The sequence below is a fragment of the Podospora pseudoanserina genome, chromosome 4 (assembly GCF_035222485.1).
Source record: "Podospora pseudoanserina strain CBS 124.78 chromosome 4, whole genome shotgun sequence".
Classification (NCBI taxonomy): Eukaryota; Fungi; Ascomycota; class Sordariomycetes; order Sordariales; family Podosporaceae; genus Podospora; species Podospora pseudoanserina.
In genome coordinates, this window is record NC_085923.1 from 2291886 (window position 1) to 2311324 (window position 19439).

The following is a 19439-nucleotide window of genomic DNA, read 5'->3' on the forward strand; positions in this document are numbered from 1 at the left end:
GGCATGGCCTTTACAAAAGCTTTTTTTTGGGGGTCATTAGTGTTTTTGGGGGTTGGTGTATGCTGATAGGTGTTGATCAAGTGAAGGATAGAAGAAACTGAATACATTTCAACATGTAACAACTGTGAACGTGGGTATGTAGGTAAATAAGAGAGAACCTTTACGGTGCCCCCTATTTGCCTGACCAGCGCCCGCCCCCTCCCTACCCACCGATTTATTTACCCTTCCTATACTATCATAAGAGACCTTTAACCTATCTTCTAAGACCCTTGAACTATCTTTTAAGCCTTGTGAATCGTTTTCTAAAGCCTTTTAACTATCCATTAACGCCCTTTAACTGTCTTTTAAGCCTATTAAATATCTTTTAACCCTTAATAATCACCCTTTGAAATATAGTCAATTCTATATCAAGGGGGGGGGGGGTGTTTGCAAGATAAACAGGGGGCTCCGTAAAGGTTCTCTTGTCAATAAACTCGTCAACCAGAAGAGGGCTGAAGTGAAATGTTCCGTTTCAATCACCACGCTCAAGTACAGGTTGCGGAATGAGATAGTGCTTGCGTGTATGTGTAAATAATTTTGCTCTCTGGTAAAATGTCTTTCGTATCAAGAGAAAAGATGAAAAAGTAATTTGGTATCCACGAGTTGAAAAAACTACTTTCAAATAGCAAAAAGAAAACATTGCCATAAGAGCTTCTCTAACTAAGAGAGAGAGAGAGAGAGAAATAGAGCATATGCCAAAAATCTTGTATAATCAACAGATCCAAAAGCGACAGTTGAGAGTTGTCTTTGACTCCCCCCCCTCCTTTCCTTCCCACCGACTTGTCCCATATCTTCCCCATAAATGTCCATGATATCCTTTATATACTTGTCCCAGATATCCACCACGGAATTTCCCCGATATAAAACGCCATCAACCCAACCCAACCCAACCCAACCACCTTGGTGGGAAAGAAAATGCCGTTTTTTGATGCCGATACAAAAGTACAAAAAAAACGACAGTTGAAATAATAAACCGCCATTAGGCCACAATGCCTCATGAAAACGATAGGGGGTGCCCCGTCCGCCAAAAATATCCAAAGCCGACTTGTTTAGGTGACAAACCACATACACCCACAAGGACTCATATCCGCAGCCGGCGGTCCTCCTCCCTGCTGAGTAAAAACCCCCTCCTCCGTCCCGCCGCCCTCACGCCCCGCTCGCTCCTCTCCCTCCCTCTTCCTCCTCCTCTTCTGCCCCCCCGGCCGGCCAGCGCCGCCAAAAGGCCCCACAACAGTCTGCTCATTCTCCACAATCCTAATCGTCACCGCCTTCCCCTTCCCATCCACCACCACCTTCGCCTCTTGCGCATAACCCGTAATCTCCATCTGGGTGCACTCCGGCACTCTCGCCGCCGTCGTCCCTGTGGTTATGGTTGGAACTCTCCTCTCTGCTAGTTTGATAACTCTTGGATACCCCGGTGGTGGCGGCGTAAAATTCTCATCTATCGGTCCCCATCCTGACCCTAACCCGAACCCCCCTGTTGATGTGGGAAAAGGGGGGAACTCAAGCGTCTTCGAGTCTCGTGGCTCAGGCCAGTAACCCTTTGGTTTGTTGGTGTTTGTTGGGAGGGGGCCTTCGCTTGGTGGTGGTGGTGGTGGTGGTGGTGGTGGTGGTGGTGATTGGTTTCCCTCAGGGGCAGGAGGTTGGTTGTTGGGATTCTCACCACCGATGGGGGCTGGTAGTGTCGATGTCTGTGGTGGTGGGGTTTCACCTGGCGGTGATGTCTGTGTCAGTAGTGTGGCGGAATATGATTCGATCAATGTTGATGTTGTTGTCGAGGTGAGAAAGGACTGATATGGCCCTCGCCCTGGACTTCCCGGGCCACCGCCGGGGCCCCCTGCTGACAGTGGCGGGATCCCAGACCAGCTTGAGTTTTGGTGGGGATAGATAAACATCTCGAGGTACGTGTCTGGCCATCTGCACACCCACGGCTTGTCCCCGACCTTGGCGATATTTTTGCGCTTAAAGTCGGTCATGCCGGCCAGGTTGCGAATGTTTCTTCTTGTCACAGAAGGAGTCGTCGGTGAGAGGGCAGCTTCGGGGAGAATGACCGTCTTGTCGTAGGTCAGCATGTTGTAGAATGCCGGGCCCCGTGTTGGCTCAAAGGTGTCGTTGACCAGTATCAGAGTAACCGGTTTTTCTACCAGTGGTGGCTGTTCACCATACGAGTATACGTTATTCATCAACGTGAACGAATGGTTAAAGTTGAGCATCATGCTGTGTTCGCCGTGATTCTCAGCTATTGTTAGATGCAAGCCGGCGATGACGAGAAAACAGTTCCATGCTTGCGAGAGAGTCGGGTCTTGAAAGCAAGTATTGGACACGCGGTTCGTTGTAAGTGGCATGCTGAAGGTGCCCACCGGTAGTGGCTGAAGATCGGTTGGTTTTGGTATTGGAACGGCACCAAACGTTGGTACAGGGGCTGGCGAGTTGAATGGTGACCTATAGACCGAGTTAACAAACCAAACCACGATTACTCACATCTTGTTGAGATGCTCACCATGTGCCATCCTTGCGCATTGGCCGCTTTTGTTTGGACAAGAATGTGCCGATAACTGAGCCCAAAATTGCTCCCACCACCAATAATATCAGAAACGTCAGGCATATAACCCAATATGGGACGATACCACATAGCTTCCGCCTCATCCACAGTTTCCACCCCTTTGGCAATTGCCCCTTTTCGTTGACAACCTCTTCATACGGCTTAATGACCCGATTGGTGCTGTCCGAGGTGAAACTTCGCGACGAGTGGCGGGACTGGGGAGACCCGAGATCGTCTGTTGAATCAAATTCGGGATTTCGTGTGGCTAACCCAAGCCCTCCCGCACCGACAATGGTGGAACCGGACGTTGTGATGGATGGTGGTGCGGTTACCGCGGCTGCCGCTGTATTTGGCGTATTCGTCGTTGTTTGTGCTACTCCAGTTGGGGTCGAGGCATCGGCAGCCGCTACCTTGCGAGCATATGCCTCATCCGGATATCGCGTGTATGGCGGAAGCTGTTCGGTATGGCCGTCTGGGCCGATGATGTCGCCAGCTTCCTCCCCGTCTGCGCCAACTCGTCGCCGGTACTGATCGGGAAGACCGTGAAAACCTAGTGGAACGGTGTCTGGCATAGCGCCCGTTTCGACCCCGTCGCTCTGAGGATAGAGGCCATACGGATGACTTGGTCCACGAGGCCCAGTGTACGACAATTCCGACGCCGGTAGCGTCGACGAGGTCGTCGTTGTGCTCATTGTCCTTGCCATCCTTACGTTCTGCGGATACATCTGGTAGGGATGCGATGGTCCAGACGGTCCCCTGTACGGGCTCTCGGGTGCTAGATAGGCTGTGGATTCGGTAGACCCGCTCAATTGCCTGCTCAAACTCGAGGACTCGTCAGCCTGTTCTGGCCCCCCATCTTGCCGTGTCGACGAGGCATCTCTTGGCCTGGGTGGCTTCGATATGCTGGGAGAGCGACCTATTCGTGCCGACTCTGGACTTCCATCGCCAAGAAGTGTGCTGGATCCGGAGGCGAGTGATGGCGTCGATGGTGGTTGGATCTCGGGGCCGGAGTTGACTGGTCTGAACCCATCTGCCACCATTCCCATGGCGGCCAACTCTGGGTCCTCATCCGCACTAATGACTGATATCCTCAGCGAGTTCCTCGTCGATAACCTCCTCTCCAGCTCGTCAGTCTTGTTTGGTGGAAGATCCATGGTTTCGGGTTCTGTATCTCGATGACTGGCGCTGTTCCGGGTCTAAGAGTTAGATGAACCGCTTGCCAGCACCGTCAACTATTCATTGACTGGCGAGGGTGACCAGCGGAGTCATCGACTCCTTTGGTTCTCGGATCGTCCTAGGATGTGGCGTTCAAGGTTTGTAGACAGAGGTGATGTTGGTTGTTTGATAGTTGCAAGGGTGATTGGCAGGTGAGGTTCCAGTCCTCCGGCTGAAAAGGGACAAGCTGGATCAGAGGTGCGCTTCTGCAGCAAGAGGTCCAGCCACTTCTTGGTCAACAGCCGGAATCACAGCGCGCAAGAATCCAAAGGTTGTCGGACTGGCCAGGAACAAGACAGACTGGCACCGTTTCGGACTCAATATGGGGGGCACGTAGGCGCATGTTGTCATTGGTCGGCTGTTCACGGGGGACATGCCCTGGCACCACCCCAGGGCCTTCCGGGGCGGATTTGCGCTGGCGGGAGCATCAAGGCGCTTGGCAAGCTACTGTGTGCGGCAGGGATGTGCAGAGTGGACCATGGCCATTGGCTGGGACTTTGGATCTCACCCGTTCCTCATCACTTCATCGGACAAACCAAGGAACCTCACGGTCCGGCAGTGTCTGGCTGCAGCTATAACAAGCGTCCTGGCAGAGCCGTTTTCGTCTCGAGTGCCCAAGCAAAAACCGGTCGTCGGACGAACTCGAGCGAACTCTCAGTTCGTCTGGAGCATCCAAAAGGCCAAAGCTTGCCGCTTTCCCGAAGACAGTCATCCAATTCCTGATGTCAGTCCTGGGTATCCCTGGGGCATCATCCCATCCATTCCTGGGACTGACTGTGGTCATGTCAGTGAATAACCGCCATTTTCGCAAGAGAAATGGAAAAAATCTGGGGTAGACATTGCAATCTACAGGCCGCAGAGAGGGCAATATCTCGCAGCATCGGGATTCGCCTGGATGATTTGAGCCTGTGGGTAGTATTCCCAAGCTGGACGCAACACCGGACAGTGTGGGACAAGCGAGGCGGCTGGTCAGATTTGTGCTATGGCGAAATGAAGTGTGAAGGAAACGTTTGGCATTGCGCAAAGCCACGAGAAGAGATCAGGAGAGATGACATCGTGAGCTTGTTCCTGGCTGTCCATGCCCAATGGGGCGGCCACTCCGGATCCGAGACGATGCTAGTGTTAGGAGCTAGGTACCTGTGTACGCAGTGGTTCGTGCTGCCGGAGCGGAGCATCTGATGCAGAGCGTTCGTTCGGTTGATATGCGCAGGCCGCAGGAGAGAAGGCAGGAGGTGGCAGGTGGCTGCTATAATTAAATGGGGGGGAAAGGGGTCTGGAGCGTTCTCTTGTAAATAAACGGAGAGATATCCAGACGGGAAGGTCAATTATCAACGTTGGAAGCTTGCCTCTTTGCGGCCAAGCTCGATCGTGTGGTAGTGTGGGCTTGCCGGGCCGTTGCACGGTTATGGTACAGAGCCCGCGGCAGTTACCACTCCCCTGTCGGCTGGCAGGGGTGCCACGATTGCCGGTTGCTTCTAGTGTCTTGTCCCCGCCAACAGCATCAGATATTGCATCTTGACAGCCAGTATATTGTTGATATTTGAAGACTACCCTCATGAGAGAGCAGTGGCGGCCATGGGGGGAGAGTCTCATTAGCATTGATCGGTCATCACAACAATCTCGACAAACTTCCGCCCTCAATTGCGAATCGTTCTACACTACACAGTGGTTTGTTATTCCACGACCAGCGGAAATGCGGGGTAGTCGGATTCAAAACAGCCTTGGATGTTAACCGCACAATTTTATCGCCGGGTTCTCATCCCCGAGTCATCGTGACACGGAATGGCCTCGATCTCTGGGACGGTGCTGGCCTTGGTCTGACAGCCTTATCAACAATCCCGACCTACATCTCCTCTACGAGTGTCAAAATCGAACCATTCTGTCTTGCTGCATCTGCTGTACTTCGTCCACATCTCGGGCGAATGCAGGAGCTCTCTACGAAACACATCGTCGTGGTACAGTTGTTTAGAAAGGCAGATGGCAGAATTTCTGATCAAGGAAGCGAAACCCTGGGCCCGCCAGGTCCATTGAGGGCAATTATGGCCGAGAGGATCATCTGCACCCTTCCGACTCTGTGTCCAGAACTGGCATTGGATGGTTGGTGGTTGTCAGCAACCCATCTTGCCCCGCTCCCGTCGTTGGATACGCCCGGCTTTGCACCATCACCATAACCTCAACCAAAGCGTCACTCTTAACCTCTTAGCCTGTGTCTGGTGCGGCTCAAAATTGGTCAACATGTTTGCTGGCTTCTAATAAGACGAGAGGCTCCGAGAGGCTCCTTGATGCCCAAAGTGCTCTCCTCTACTTTCGAAACCGAACACGACATGACCTGTCCCTCACTCTCCTGCCCCTCACTCTCCTGCCCCTCACTCTCCTGCCCCTCACTCTCCTGCCCCTCACTCTCCTGCCCCTCACGACCTCGCCCAAGCTGACTGAGGTGAGAGAAGCAAGTTCGACGGATAGCCGCAGCCTGACCGCCAAGCTGTGATGCAGTGTGAACACCAACCACAGCACTCTATGCCCGCACCCATGCCTGTCACAACACTTCGCCTGCAAACCGGGGCACCCGCCTGCTGGAATCCAACATGCACGAGACACACCGAGCATGCCGCTCTACAGATGGATCGCCACTTCATCGTTGCCCGGCTTGTGCGCCAGCTGTAGCTTTCCGATCTGCCACAGCCTATCACAGCTGGACGACTCTGAGGCTCCATGGCTTTGGGACAGATCAGACCAGTCGGATCCGGCCTCCCACAGGGTTGGTTACCTGTTGGTCCAGCGCTGAGTAGCTCAGCATCCTCTCACCTGGGCCCGGTTTCTATGTGTGAGACCATGCACTTCTGCAGCCTCGAGCACACGCTTTGCCCAACTCAGCTGCAGGAGAGACTCCAAGAGAGAGGAATGTGCAGCACCACCTCGTATGTGAGTGTCACCCATAGTCTCTCTCTCACCCCTAGACACGCGCCTATGCTCTCAGGGGAGTAAGCTCCCCGAGCGTCTCCTATTTACTTCTACGCCCGTCTCTTCCGTCGATCTCCCGTTCTCTTGGAAATTCCAATTCCCAACTTCAAACTCTCTTCCACCTCGAACTCTCTTGACGCTCCCCATTGGCGGTGATGCCCTCACTCTAGGCTGCCCAAGTTTGCCTGTCTTACTGCTTGGCTCATCTATTCGGTGTAGGGCAGTTGTTGTCCTACTCTCCACACATCAAATCTAGGCAGCAAGGCTCCTAGCTGCCCCCCACCTCTCTACGTTTCGGTCACATATATTTTAGTTCGCCCCCTCGCTATGCCTCGATCCAGCTCCAGCTCTGGCTCCAGCGCCGGCTCGAGCTCGAGCTCGCGGCGGATGAAGCAGCGGATGCTTCCGAAAACCCCAGCTGTCAACACTCTGATATGGTTCACTGGGCGGGACCCCAGGAAAGTCAAGGGCGTCCGGGCCTACTATTACGACGATGATTTTGAGACTCGAAGCAACGGCTCATACAGTTCCATGTGGTCCTCGTGGACCAGCAACCGCAGCAATGTCGAATACTATCTCGTCGAGTCCAAAGGGCTCTACTACGCTGAGTACCCAGAGCAAAGCAAAAACACCAAGTCAAGGCCAAGTGGCAGAGTCTCCCAGCCGAGTGCCACAGCTGCCTGGGCCAGAAACGCCAGTGTTCGGGATGCCAACGGGGGTGATGATTCCGATTCAGACGACGGGAGCAGCAGCGACAGCAGTGAGTCTGAGTATGGGCATCAGCAACCCGGCCCCTTTGCCCAACCTCCAGGTCCAATGAGGATGGGAATGCCCAATGGCGGTCCTCCTCCAATGGGTCGCCCTCCCATGATGGGCGGCCCCCCTCCGATGGGCGGTCCTCCGGGTCCTCCACCTGGAGGATTTCCACCAGGCTTTGCCGGAATGCCGCGACCTTCACCTCATCCGCAGATGCCTCCCCCAGGACATGGTATGCCGCCTCCGCAAGGATTCAGACCCCCGATGGGAATGGGGATGGCCCCTCCACCTCCAGGAGCTGGTCATCCTGGACCTTTCCCAGGCGGTCACTAAGGATCTCTTACCTTTTCGGGAGGTGGTGATCAACGTGACAGGAAAGGCATTTACAAGCATGGAATATGAGTTATGAAACGGCGTTTAGGTGTCTGGTAACATCATATCACAGGTTGGTCTGGACAACAGGACGGACGTACTTGGTTTCGAAGACCAAATCTCGGAATTGCATTCAGAAAAAAAAGGCCGGGTGCTGTTTTCGTGGCGTTTCTGGAGTTGAAGGGGGGGGCCGACGACGGTTGGACATTTGGAGCATACCTATTTATGGTTAACGATTATGGTCTCTGATGCACTATGAAGTTACTTCTTTTGCGCTCCATTGCCGTTGCTCATTGTCTTGTATGACATCCTGATGCTCTCATCACTGAGCCCTAACCCTGACAGCTCCCCTAATCTCTCAGGATACCAACGCGACACCAGGGTTCTGCAGTTTTTCGATATCACATTTAAGCATCTCATAAGCGCCATCCAAGGCTTCAAGGGGTACACACATGTGGCCAATCATCACAGCGCTTACGCTGTAGCATCACCACGGTTCCAATTGAGGGACTTTGCGTCACGGAATCATTCACTTCACTCAAAGTGATGAGGCAGCCATTGAGGCATTGCTTCAGAGTGCATCCCGAGAGTCAATGACTATGCAGGAGGGGCACTGTCGGCGTAGCCGGCAGCTGCTGATGATCTGAACTTTGCGACGGCCACCGACCGGTTCATCCGGGTAGGTAGCCAACCATCTGGAGATGCTGCGGCAGCAAGCCACACACCAATTCATTCACCACCGCCCTCACAGGAAGTGGTGTGCCCCGCATTCGTCCGCAGTTCGCGGACCAAGACTAGCAGCTACCCCGCAACCGCCGTTGAGGTACACCACGGTCTCGATTCTCTAGGCAGACAGATGAAAGTGCCTGCATTTCAAGATAAGTCTACTACCATCTTTCACAGGCATCGATCTTCTATGGCGGGGTAAAGCTATGGTTTCATATCCTTCCCGCACTTGCACGAGGCTTTTCACTGTTCTTCATTCACAAGCAGGCACCGAACTGGATGTGGAAGAGTGAGTTGTTGCACAGCAGCAGGGGCGGCCGGCTCCACGTTCTGGGCTGGCGTGTGCGAGACATTGTGATGTTGTTACACCCGCTCTGGGTGGGATACCTTGATGGCAGCTTCTGTGGGTGAACAGGTAAGTAGTAGGTATTCCCCGAGATTATCAACTAACTCGTCTTCTCTCTGCAACCAGAAAACCTGCCCAATTCAACCGTCAGCACCGTTGATGCCTGACAGCTGCGCAAAAGCCAGACTTACCAGAAAGACTGTAACTACAGCAATGGCCGGATCTGACAAGATTCCCAGCGCGACATGGGTTGAAATGGAACTTTTTCTTCTTTTTTCCCCAACATTGATTTGACTTCTTGCGCATTGCGGCAAGGCGATTTCGAGGGCGTTGTTTTCCAGTCCTCTTGGTTGGAAGTGACGTCTTCTTTGATTTGCAACCAGCGTAACTAAGTACGTGGGGGAGGAGGCTGAGTTATAATTCTCACTAACACTCAGCTACCTCTTGCTAACCCAAGCATACCAAGCATACCAAGCATTTGTCCTCGCAAACATGGACCAATGGTTGTTCAAATGCTGTTTGTAGGTATTATAGCCCAAACTCTTTGTGCTATACTCTTCTTGCCGGTGACTGACGCCGTGAATAGCACTGATGCCTTGTGGATACTACCAGTCTATGTATATCCCGGCGTGTTACACATCTGGCCGGGTAGGTGGCTTTGTTTAGATCTGAGGACAACTCCATTCCAGGGATTTGGTAAGACAGCCAACGAACGCTTTGCCACAAGACAGGGAAGGGAGACACAGGATGAGAGAAAGCTCCAAGGAAATGTGTTCAAGTGCAAGGGAGTGGAACATGTCAACGGCGTTATCAACAAGAAGTTTGTTGTTGGTGGCGTCGAACTCAAGGTACCTATCTTGGCAACTGGTTCTTAGTCTCAATTCGAAGTGTTGAAACCATGAGTGGATCTCCCTACAGGGCGCGGGCCGTAGGGCAGAGACAGACAGACAGACAGACCGTGATGGATGCTAGGTAGTCTTTTTTGTCCTCATTTGTTGTTGGTTGTGGCCTCCCAATCCTACGGGTTTGGACTACCCCGCCTGCGCCCCTCGCTCCCTCTCTCTCTCCTCGCAAGGCCGCCAGCCTGGCTACCTACTTAGTTCACCTTCCTGGGACCTGTACCGAGAGAAAAGTAAGCTGCATGGAGGTGGTGAGCCAATGGGCGGGTTGACGATGCACATGGCGGATGCCTCTTTTGACAAGCATTGAACGGGGCAGGGATTAAAGTTGCACCTTTGGAGAGGTATCATATGCATGCTCAACGTAAGTAGGCGTGCCTTGCCGGCCTGGCTGTGCTGCCTTGTGAGTCGACCGGGGATCTACAATGATGAGGCTCTGGTCTAGACAGGACAGGGGGCATGAGGGGGTTGGTTAGCTATATATAAGATGGTGCTTTTCATCTTCTTTTCACATCACACAAGTTCTTGAGTTCTACAGGACAAGTCTTGTTTTCTTTCGTCTGCAAGATTCAAGTCTTCACGTTGTTCTGTTTTGACACACCACACGCACACACACCTTATCAAACGTTCCCCCTTTTGGTGTCGAATTGATTGTCTATATCTTACCGTTGTTTCCCTCCTTTTTTCTCCTCCCTTCATCTTTGTTGTCACCACACCCATCTTCCCACTCAACATTGTAACCACCATGAACGAAACTCTCATCCCGCCGGGGATTGGCGGCGAGTCCGCCGCCCTAAGCCCCATCGCCATGTTGGACTACCTCTTCCCCGGCTTCACCCTCCTCGCCAACTTTCTGCAATCCCACCTCGGCATCAACCTCAACCTCTACATCCCCGTTATTATGTCCTTTTCCTTCGTCGCCGCCGCATGGCGCTATCTGTCATCATACCTCAACGACCTGATGGAATCCTACCTCATGTCCGTCGTCGACGTCCGCACCGACGACGAAATCTACAACATGCTCATGGGCTGGGTCGCCCAGCAGACCTTCTCCCAAGGGGCCCGGCGGTTCGTGGCAAACACCAACCTCAACTCGAGGATGTACTGGTGGATGTGGGGGTCCAACGACGACAACGACGAAGATGACGGAGCCGAGATTGACGAATCCGGCTGTGTGGTCACCAAGAAGAAGAAAAAGGCTCTAGCTTACACGCCCACGTTTGGGAGTCACTGGTTTATTTACAAGCGCCGCCTGCTCATCTTCAAGCGCCAGCAGCCCGCGACACAAAGCCCTTTTTACACCACCAGCGAGAGGGAAGAGATCTCCATTTCTTGCTTTGGGAGAAACCCCTGGGTGTTGAAGGAGTTGCTCAACGAAGCGAGAAGCATGTACCTGAAGCGCGACGAGGCCAAAACTCTCATTTACCGCGGCGCACTTAAGGGGACCGGGTTGGAGCCCACCTGGCAACGTTGCATGGCGCGCACCTCCCGCCCCTTCTCCACTGTCATCCTCAATGAGGACGTAAAGAAGAAGCTCATCGACGATGTGACTGATTACCTCAACCCTGCCACGAGGAGGTGGTACGCCAACCGAGGCATCCCCTACCGCCGCGGGTATCTCCTCTGGGGCCCCCCAGGCACAGGGAAGTCATCCCTCTCCCTCGCGTTGGCAGGCTTCTTCAAAATGAGAATCTACATCGTCTCTTTGTCGTCCATGACCGCCACAGAAGAAAACCTCGCCTCCCTCTTCGCTGAACTCCCCCGGCGGTGCGTCGTGCTGCTGGAGGACATTGACACGGCCGGTTTGACCCACACCCGCGACCCTGCTTCCCAACCTGATTCCTCCTCCCCCGGCGGCGAATCCCCCCTCCTCCTCGCCGCCCCCCCAGTCCCAGACCCGAAAGGTAAACCCACCTCCCTCCCCGGCCGCCTCTCCCTCTCAGGCCTCCTCAACATCCTCGACGGCGTCGCCAGCCAGGAAGGCCGCGTGTTGATAATGACGACCAACCACCTCGAGAAACTCGACAAGGCCCTCATCCGCCCCGGCAGGGTAGACATGCAAGTCAAATTCGACAAGGCGGACACCTCCATGGTTGCCGCCATCTTCCGTGCCATCTACGCCCCCCTTGAAGAAGACACCGCCCCCGCCCCGCTATCTTCATCTCAATCCCCTGCTCTTGCCGCGCTCGAGAAAAGACTCAACCCCCGTTCCGACGCCTCCCGGAAAGAAAAGGACGAGAAAAAACAAGAGGTCTTGAACAAAGTCGACGCCCTGGCAAAAGAATTCGCCTCCAAAATCCCCACCATGGAGTTCTCCCCTGCCGAGATCCAGGGTTTTCTCCTGAAAAATAAACGCAACCCTGAAAAGGCCGTCGAGGGGGTGGAGGAGTGGCTTGTTGTTGCGAGGAAGGAGCAGAAAGAAAGAGAGGTGGAACAAGCCAAGAAGAAGGAGGAGGAGGCGAAGAAGGCGGCGAAGAAGGCTGCGAAAAAGGCAAAGAAGAAGGCTGCGAAGAGGAAGGCGAGGGGGAAGAAGAGGAGGGGGGATGATACCACTGAGAGTGAGGACGGGACGGACAGTGAGAGCGGGAGTGAGGCGGAGGAGAGTGATAGTGAGGGGAGCGAGAGTGAGGAGGAGAAGACGAAAAAGAAGAATAAGGAGGGGAAGAGGACTGAGAAGAAGAAGAAGGGGAAGGAAAAGGAGAAGAAGCTGGCGGTGGAGGTTAGGGTTGATACACCCCCTCCGAGCGGCTCTGAAGCCGACAAGGGGGCCGTGCCTGAACTCAAGCTGGATGAGAAGCCCGCTGCTGCTGTTGTTGTTGCTGCTCCTCCGGCGAAGGCGATGACGATTGATACAAAAAAGGCTAATGAGGAGGAGGTGGAAAGGGCGCAGGTGTCGGGGGATTCGGGGTATGGTGCTACTGCTGCTGAGAGGGATGCTGCTGCTCCCGTTGAGGTGGTTGCTTGAGAAAGGTGAGGGAGGATGATGTATGATATAATATGGGTTGTGATATGGGATGGGTAAGGAAGGAAGGCTTTATTTTGCCTTGGGCTTTTTATGTGCATCTAGGGGGCGTTTCTTAGCATACTACATACATATTACGTTTAAGTGCGTCGAGTGTTGAGCATTCTACTAGAAGAGCTGGAAGATTACGAACAAAAATGAAAATGATTCAATAGATGGTAGAGATCAATCGTGAGTGAGTAATATGTTTTTGTGAGCATGAGTGTAGAAAAGTGTGCTGAGCGTGTAAGAGGTTGTGAGAGGGCAGTGAGAGGATGAAAAGTGTGTGAGTGTGTAATAGGATCAGTGGAATGAGAGATGATGAGTGTGTGAGAGAGGGTTGTAAATGTCAAGAGTGTATAGTGAGTGTGAATGACCAAGTGACACTGCGTGTGACAGTCTCTGACGAAAATGAAAATGAGGGCTGCCTGGAAGACCCTCCGTGATCGGTGCCCCCCCTGTAGATTGATAAGATTATCTCTGCCAGGGAACCACCATCATGTCACGCAATCAGCTCCACCGCCTCACGAGGGTGGTTGCAATAAGAAAAGGCTCGTGCTCGCCTGAGCTGCCTCAAGATCGATACGATAAATAGTGGGGTTGGTGAAGGTTGACCTTGCCAAGCCACAGTGAGGACGTAGGAGAGACGCATCATCATCATCATCATCATCATCATGGAATCTCGAAATGCTCGGTGAATATCTCTCTGATGATGGTGATCGAGACGGCGGGTATTCTCCCAAATGGGAACTTGACCGACCGGTTCGGTTCCAACTCAGCCACCTGAAGGGGAGGGGATGGTGGGATGCATCGGGGGAGGCGGGCTGGGTTGTTCCTGCAGAGGCGAACGACACGATGGGGGTTGGTCGTGTCGATCTGGCGAATGGGAGGGTTTTGTAGTATTTTTGGTAAGACCCTGAATCACAAGGAAAAGTTGGTCGAGGGGCGGGCACAAGGGGCTCTTGTCGCGGTTACCGTTGCCACGACCCGAGGGACCTTGTACATACGTACGTACAATGAGATTTTTTTTTTTTTCCCTCTTTGATGCTCCAGCACGAAAACTCAAGGCCGGACGACTGGGACATGGTGATGGTGGGCCCGTTCTGGGTTGTCTCCGGTTATTTTCTCCGTTGCAGTTCCCGAAGGAGGGATTTCCAGAGAGGAATATCGACGGTGTGAACCTCAACGGCTGTCGATGGTTTTGGAGTACGACACCGGATCAGCTGCTGTGCTCTTCGACCTGTCTGGTCAGTGTACCACCAGAGCAAAGACGGGTATCTAGTAATTAGAGACTCTTTTAGTAGTCACCGGCGAGGCTTGTCAGTCACAAGCCTCTCCAACATCGAAAAACGACCGCAAGCTCCAACGTCGTCGGACTGGGCAGTGGGTTCAACTCCGTCAAACTGGGCTGGCTGGTGGGGATTTTTCTTTATCAATCTTGCATGAAACCTCCACTTCAGAGATTAGATCCGCGCAAGGGCGACGAGGGAAACCCACAGCGGGGGGAGAAGGCCGAGAGAGGGACCACGAGAGAGGGACCACGAGAGAGTCGAGGGTTGGTGGTGACTGGTGAGGCACTCGAGACGACATGTGTGTGGTGGTTGCGCGTCCGACATCGTCCCCAAGAAATATCGTATGGCGTGTCTGGCGGGGAGACGCCCACGTACGTCCTTGCTAGTATTGTGTTGGAACCCGGCAGGAGGTATTGTTCCCTGTCCGTTGTCCACCTCCCGTTGTCCACCTCCCGTTGTCCACCCCCCGTTGTCCCCGTCGCCGTCCCCGCTGTGGTCAAAGTATTTGAACCTCCCGCATCCTCTTTCTGTCGGTGTTGTGCCTTGTCTCTTGTGTTCCCTATCATTTTTATTCTTTCTCGAAATCCTAGTTGCTGGTGCTGTGTTGTTGTATACATACCCTTCTCCAACATCCCCAACCCCAACAGAGGAAAAATAGAGATAAGACGAGAGACAGGTACAGTTGCCCCCACTCTTTTTTTTTTTGTTTCCTGTCACCTCAGACAGCCACAGACATTCGTGACACTCTGGTTTGTCGAATATGCAGATCTACCACATCACCGCCATCTGTTGTTCCATTCCTAAAAAATCGATAGCCAATATTGGACAGATATTGGGAAGACTGCTGGGGCAAGAGATAGTGGGGTCTGCTTAGGTGGTTCCTCGTTCCTCAATGGGCAACAAAAGGCGGTGACCAGGACAGCTCCAGCAAAACAATTAGATGAGCCCACTTTGAGCGCTAGCTGACTACCCCTCCAAAAGTCTAAAGACCCTCCGTCTCCCGCCTCACGTCCCATCTCCTCGTCCCTTTTTTTTACGACACGACTCCCCCCCCCCAAACAAACAAACGCTCGCCGAACCCAATTGCACCCTCCAGCACCCTCCAACACCTTCCAGTTACCTCCCAGCACCTCCTCTCAGCACCATGGCCTCCCGTCCCCAGAACATTGGCATCAAGGCCATCGAAATCTACTTCCCCAGCCAGGTCAGTTTACGCTACTGAGAGACGACGAGTCAACAAACTGTTCTGGTTCTGGTTCTGGCTCTGGCTTTGGACCCAATATCGCTGACAGCTGTCACGGGCATAGTATGTGGAGCAAACCGAGCTTGAAAAGTTCGATGGCGTTAGCACGGGCAAGTATACAATTGGTCTTGGCCAGACTAAGATGAGCTTCTGCGACGACCGTGAGGGTATGTTTTTATTATCTCCATCTCTAGCAACACAACACTTCACTTCGCTTTTGCCTCCCCAACAAAATTCAACAACACCCCATCGTTACACAGAGAATTTTACCCCCTGCTGTGGTGTGTGGTGCCTTGTCTTTATTGCGTTGCGCCACCACCGGGTTCCTGTTCCCCAGCCCCTGGGCGGCAGGCGTCGGACAGTGGGGTATCCATGGCAGTGGGGGGCTCGTTGTGTTGTGGTGGTGGTATTCAGGGGCTGACATGCGGGCCCCGCCTTTCTAGATATCTACTCGTTCAGCTTGACCGTCGTGTCCAACCTCCTCAAGAAGTACAACATCGACACCAACTCGATCGGCCGTCTCGAGGTCGGTACCGAGACCATCCTCGACAAGTCCAAGTCGGTTAAGTCGGTGTTGATGCAGCTGTTTGGCGACAACACCAACATTGAGGGTGTCGACACAGTAAACGCCTGCTACGGCGGCACCAACGCCGTTTTCAACTCTGTCAACTGGATCGAGTCTTCTGCCTGGGATGGCCGCGATGCCATTGTTGTTGCCGGTGATATTGCCCTCTACGCCAAGGGCAATGCCCGCCCGACTGGTGGTGCCGGTGCCGTTGCGCTCTTGATTGGTCCTGATGCGCCCATCGTTTTCGAGCCCGGCATGCGTGGCAGCTACATGCAGCACGCCTATGACTTCTACAAGCCCGACCTCACCTCCGAGTACCCCTATGTTGATGGCCACTACTCCATCAACTGCTACTCCGAGGCCCTCGACGGTGCTTACCGCGCCTACTGCAAGCGCGAGGCCCAGCTCACCAAGGGCGTCAACGGCCATGCCAACGGCAACGCCAACGGCGTAACAGACGACATCCTCAAGACTCCCCTTGACCGCTTCGACTACATGGCTTTCCACGCCCCTACCTGCAAGCTCGTGCAAAAGTCGTATGCCCGCCTCCTCTACCACGACTACCTTGCCGACCCTGAGCACAAGGCCTTCGCCGAGGTTCCCGCCGACATCCGCGACATGGACTACAAGAAGTCTCTGACCGACAAGGTTGTCGAGAAGACCTTCATGACCCTCACCAAGAAGCGCTTCCAGGAGCGCGTCAACCCCGCCATCCAGGTTGCTACTCTTTGCGGTAACATGTACTGCGCCAGCGTCTGGGGCGGTCTTGCCAGCTTGATCGGCCACGTCGACAGCGCCAACCTCCAGGGCAAGCGCATCGCCCTCTTCTCCTACGGCTCCGGTCTTGCCGCCTCCTTCTTCTCTTTCCGCATCAACGGCAGCACCGAGACCATTTCCAAGACTCTTGACATTCCCCAGAGACTTGTCGCTCGCCGCGCCGTCCCCCCAGAGACCTACGACTCGGTATGTCTCCTCACCTTTTGACTGTCAGGTAACCATTGCTAACTTGTTTCAGATGTGCGACCTCCGCAAGAAGGCCCATCTCCAGAAGGACTACGTCCCCACCGGCGAGGTGTCCACCATTGCCCCCGGCACCTACTACCTCGAGAAGGTCGACGACATGTTCAAGAGGTTCTATGCCGTCAAGGAGTAAACCAAGAAGGAGTAAAACGAAACAAAAAGCATGGATGATGAATATATACCAAGAGAGGAGGAAGTAATATTTTGTGTTCAAAGACAAAAGACGGGAGGCGGCATTACATACCCATAGACGACGACTGGAGGACCGGCCGGATGCCGGTAGTCGGATATTATATTGGGAATGGTACTGGGATACGGGTTGGACGGGACGGGACGGGATAGGAAAGGTGGGGTGGGAGGACGTAATAGAGCGTTTAATACCATGGTTTCATTCTTGCGGTTGTTGGTGTATCATGAGTGTTTTGTTGCCTGAGGTTTGAGCCGGCGTTCAGGGGGTGGTGGTGGGGCGGCTGGACGTTTGGTGTTGCTGGATATTGTTGAATGTACGGTCAGGATCGGATGTTGTGTTGATGGATGATGGGATGGAACGGTTGTATGTTTGAAGTGTCCTGATATCTATTGTGAGTTGTTCTATGGAAATGGGAACATTAAACCTCTTTGTCCTCTGATATCTACTACAACTTTGACTTGTCTCCCCCTTCCTTCTTGGGCTTCCTCACCGGCCGTCCCCCCATCCACCCCTCAAACTCCTCACTAATCACCCACTTTTCCTCGTCTCTCTTCTTGGCCCACCGCTCAAACTCTTCCTGCTCCCTCCTCCAGTGCTTGAGGTCCTCGACGAGGAAGTCAGCGGCGTAGGTGGCGACCTCGGTCGTCCTCTCCATTGGGACAAGGTGGCCGTACCCCTCGATGGTGACAGCTTTCACCCTTCCGTTCTTCGCGCCTCCAGAACCGCCCGGACCGACTCCGGTCAGGTCGAGCTTCTCCTGCCGGACGTCGGGCGGGTTGACGTTTGACTCTGAGCCGAAAATCCAGATGCAGCCCGGCCGGAGATGGGGGAGCTTGTTCGCCGTTGCTGGGCCGCCTTCGGGGCGGTAGAAGGGGAAGTCGGGGTTTTTATGCACGACTTCGTCTGCGTCGGGGATGAGATCCCAGTCAAGTTCGTGTTTGCCCCCCCCCATCAACTTCTGACGGATGGGGCGGTAGTAGGTGAAACTCTCCATGTGTTTGGTTGTCAACAGTGTGACTGAACCAGCAGGGGCGTCGGGGTAGATTCTTGTGGGGGTTGGTCGGAGGCCGTGTTCGAGCCAGGAGTTGAACACGCGGGGGTCCCAAGTGCGGTAGAAGGGGTTGGATTGGAAGGCTGATTTGGCGGCGGCGAGGGAGGGCCAGATGTCGCGGCGGAAGGCGGAGGCTTTCATGGGGGCGAAGCCGTATTTGGGGCCTTTGGATTGGAACCTGGAGAGGACCGGGTCCAAAAGGATGAGGGAGGAGAGGAGGCGGGGATGGAGGAGGGAGAGGTTGACTATGATGTTTGCGCCGAAGGAGTGCCCGACACCGATGAGGGGGCGGGGGAGGGAGTGGCGGAAGTGATTGGTCAGGTGGAGGAGGTCGCGGGTGTGGTCTATCCACGAGGCTATGCGATTGTTAGCACCATGAACAATGGATTGGGTGGAGGTGTGGGCATACGGTCGTTGCCTAGGTTGGCTTCGTTGAGGATGCCGGATTGGCCTTGGTGGGTTACGTCTGCTATCCAGATGCCGCGGATTTGGACGCCGCGGCTGTTGAGGAGGGATAGGAGGTCTTCCCAGAGGGGCTCGTAGAGTTCTTTGGGGAAGCCATTTGCGTGGGCGGCGATGATGGAGACGTCGCCGGGGGAGGGGGTGAGGTTGTTGAGGGGGATGTATTGTTTGACGGCGAGGAGGAGGGGTTCTTCTTGGGAGTGGGCGGTGGCGTGGGGGTATTCGCGGATGTGTTGGGATTCGATGGTGTGGTTCTTGATCAGGAATGAAGAGGCCATTTTGGCGGTTGGCTGGGTTGGAAGTGAACAATGAGAAGAAGTGAAGGGTGAGTTTGTGAGATGTGAGGTTGCATATGTAAGTCAAGGATCAGTTTACCCGTTCAGTTTAGTTCGGTTATGTGGCTTGGTCAAGGTGGACGGCAGTCTACGCGAGTGAGAGAGGGTGGTTTTATGTACTGGTTGGCAGTCGTAAAATCACAAGAGAGATTCAATTGAGATATGATTCAATCGACACGCGAATTCCGTATCTCTCTCTCATATGAAGCTCATGTGAGGTTGAGATGCATCAATGCAAGGCAGGCTGTTATAGGTGCCGGCCAACAGTGAGGTTCGCTTGGGGAGACCCCAGATTGGGAAAGTGCCGAGGCATGCAACTCCCCACGGGAAAACCAAGACCCACGGCCGCTTCCCCGGATTTGAATTCCGTTCGGCAACGGGACCGGGGCCGGAAAACGGGCATAAGGGACTTGACTTGTGA

At 53.9% G+C, this 19439-nt stretch overlaps 6 protein-coding genes across 6 annotated transcripts; 4 read left to right on the forward strand and 2 right to left on the reverse strand.

Moving 5' to 3' along the window:
• Window positions 1-868: 868 nt before the first annotated feature.
• Window positions 869-5630, reverse strand: QC764_408330 (uncharacterized protein). Its single transcript, XM_062947118.1, has 2 exons — window positions 2540-5630; window positions 869-2481 (listed from the first exon to the last, which is right to left on the reverse strand). The coding sequence occupies exons 1-2, from the start codon at window positions 3733-3735 to the stop codon at window positions 1089-1091; spliced, it is 2589 nt and encodes an 862-aa protein (XP_062800562.1). The 5' UTR covers window positions 3736-5630; the 3' UTR covers window positions 869-1088.
• A 1454-nt stretch (window positions 5631-7084) lies between these two features.
• On the forward strand, window positions 7085-7846 carry QC764_408320 (uncharacterized protein; the record flags this gene model as incomplete). The annotated part of the gene is made up of 1 exon (XM_062947117.1): window positions 7085-7846. One exon carries the CDS (start codon window positions 7085-7087, stop codon window positions 7844-7846), a length of 762 nt encoding a protein of 253 aa, XP_062800563.1.
• Window positions 7847-9449: 1603 nt separating this feature from the next.
• QC764_408310 (uncharacterized protein) lies at window positions 9450-9832 on the forward strand (the record flags this gene model as incomplete). The annotated part of the gene is made up of 2 exons (XM_062947116.1): window positions 9450-9478; window positions 9526-9832. 2 exons carry the CDS (start codon window positions 9450-9452, stop codon window positions 9830-9832), a joined length of 336 nt encoding a protein of 111 aa, XP_062800564.1.
• A 769-nt stretch (window positions 9833-10601) lies between these two features.
• QC764_408300 (uncharacterized protein) lies at window positions 10602-12821 on the forward strand (the record flags this gene model as incomplete). Its single annotated transcript, XM_062947115.1, has 1 exon — window positions 10602-12821. One exon carries the CDS (start codon window positions 10602-10604, stop codon window positions 12819-12821), a length of 2220 nt encoding a protein of 739 aa, XP_062800565.1.
• Window positions 12822-13310: 489 nt separating this feature from the next.
• ERG13 (3-hydroxy-3-methylglutaryl coenzyme A synthase) lies at window positions 13311-17299 on the forward strand. Its single transcript, XM_062947114.1, has 5 exons — window positions 13311-14825; window positions 15131-15353; window positions 15457-15559; window positions 15836-16923; window positions 16976-17299. Exons 2-5 carry the CDS (start codon window positions 15294-15296, stop codon window positions 17111-17113), a joined length of 1389 nt encoding a protein of 462 aa, XP_062800566.1. The 5' UTR covers window positions 13311-14825; window positions 15131-15293; the 3' UTR covers window positions 17114-17299.
• A 219-nt stretch (window positions 17300-17518) lies between these two features.
• On the reverse strand, window positions 17519-19353 carry QC764_408280 (uncharacterized protein). Its single transcript, XM_062947113.1, has 2 exons — window positions 18631-19353; window positions 17519-18577 (listed from the first exon to the last, which is right to left on the reverse strand). The coding sequence occupies exons 1-2, from the start codon at window positions 18959-18961 to the stop codon at window positions 17616-17618; spliced, it is 1293 nt and encodes a 430-aa protein (XP_062800567.1). The 5' UTR covers window positions 18962-19353; the 3' UTR covers window positions 17519-17615.
• Window positions 19354-19439: the final 86 nt, after the last annotated feature.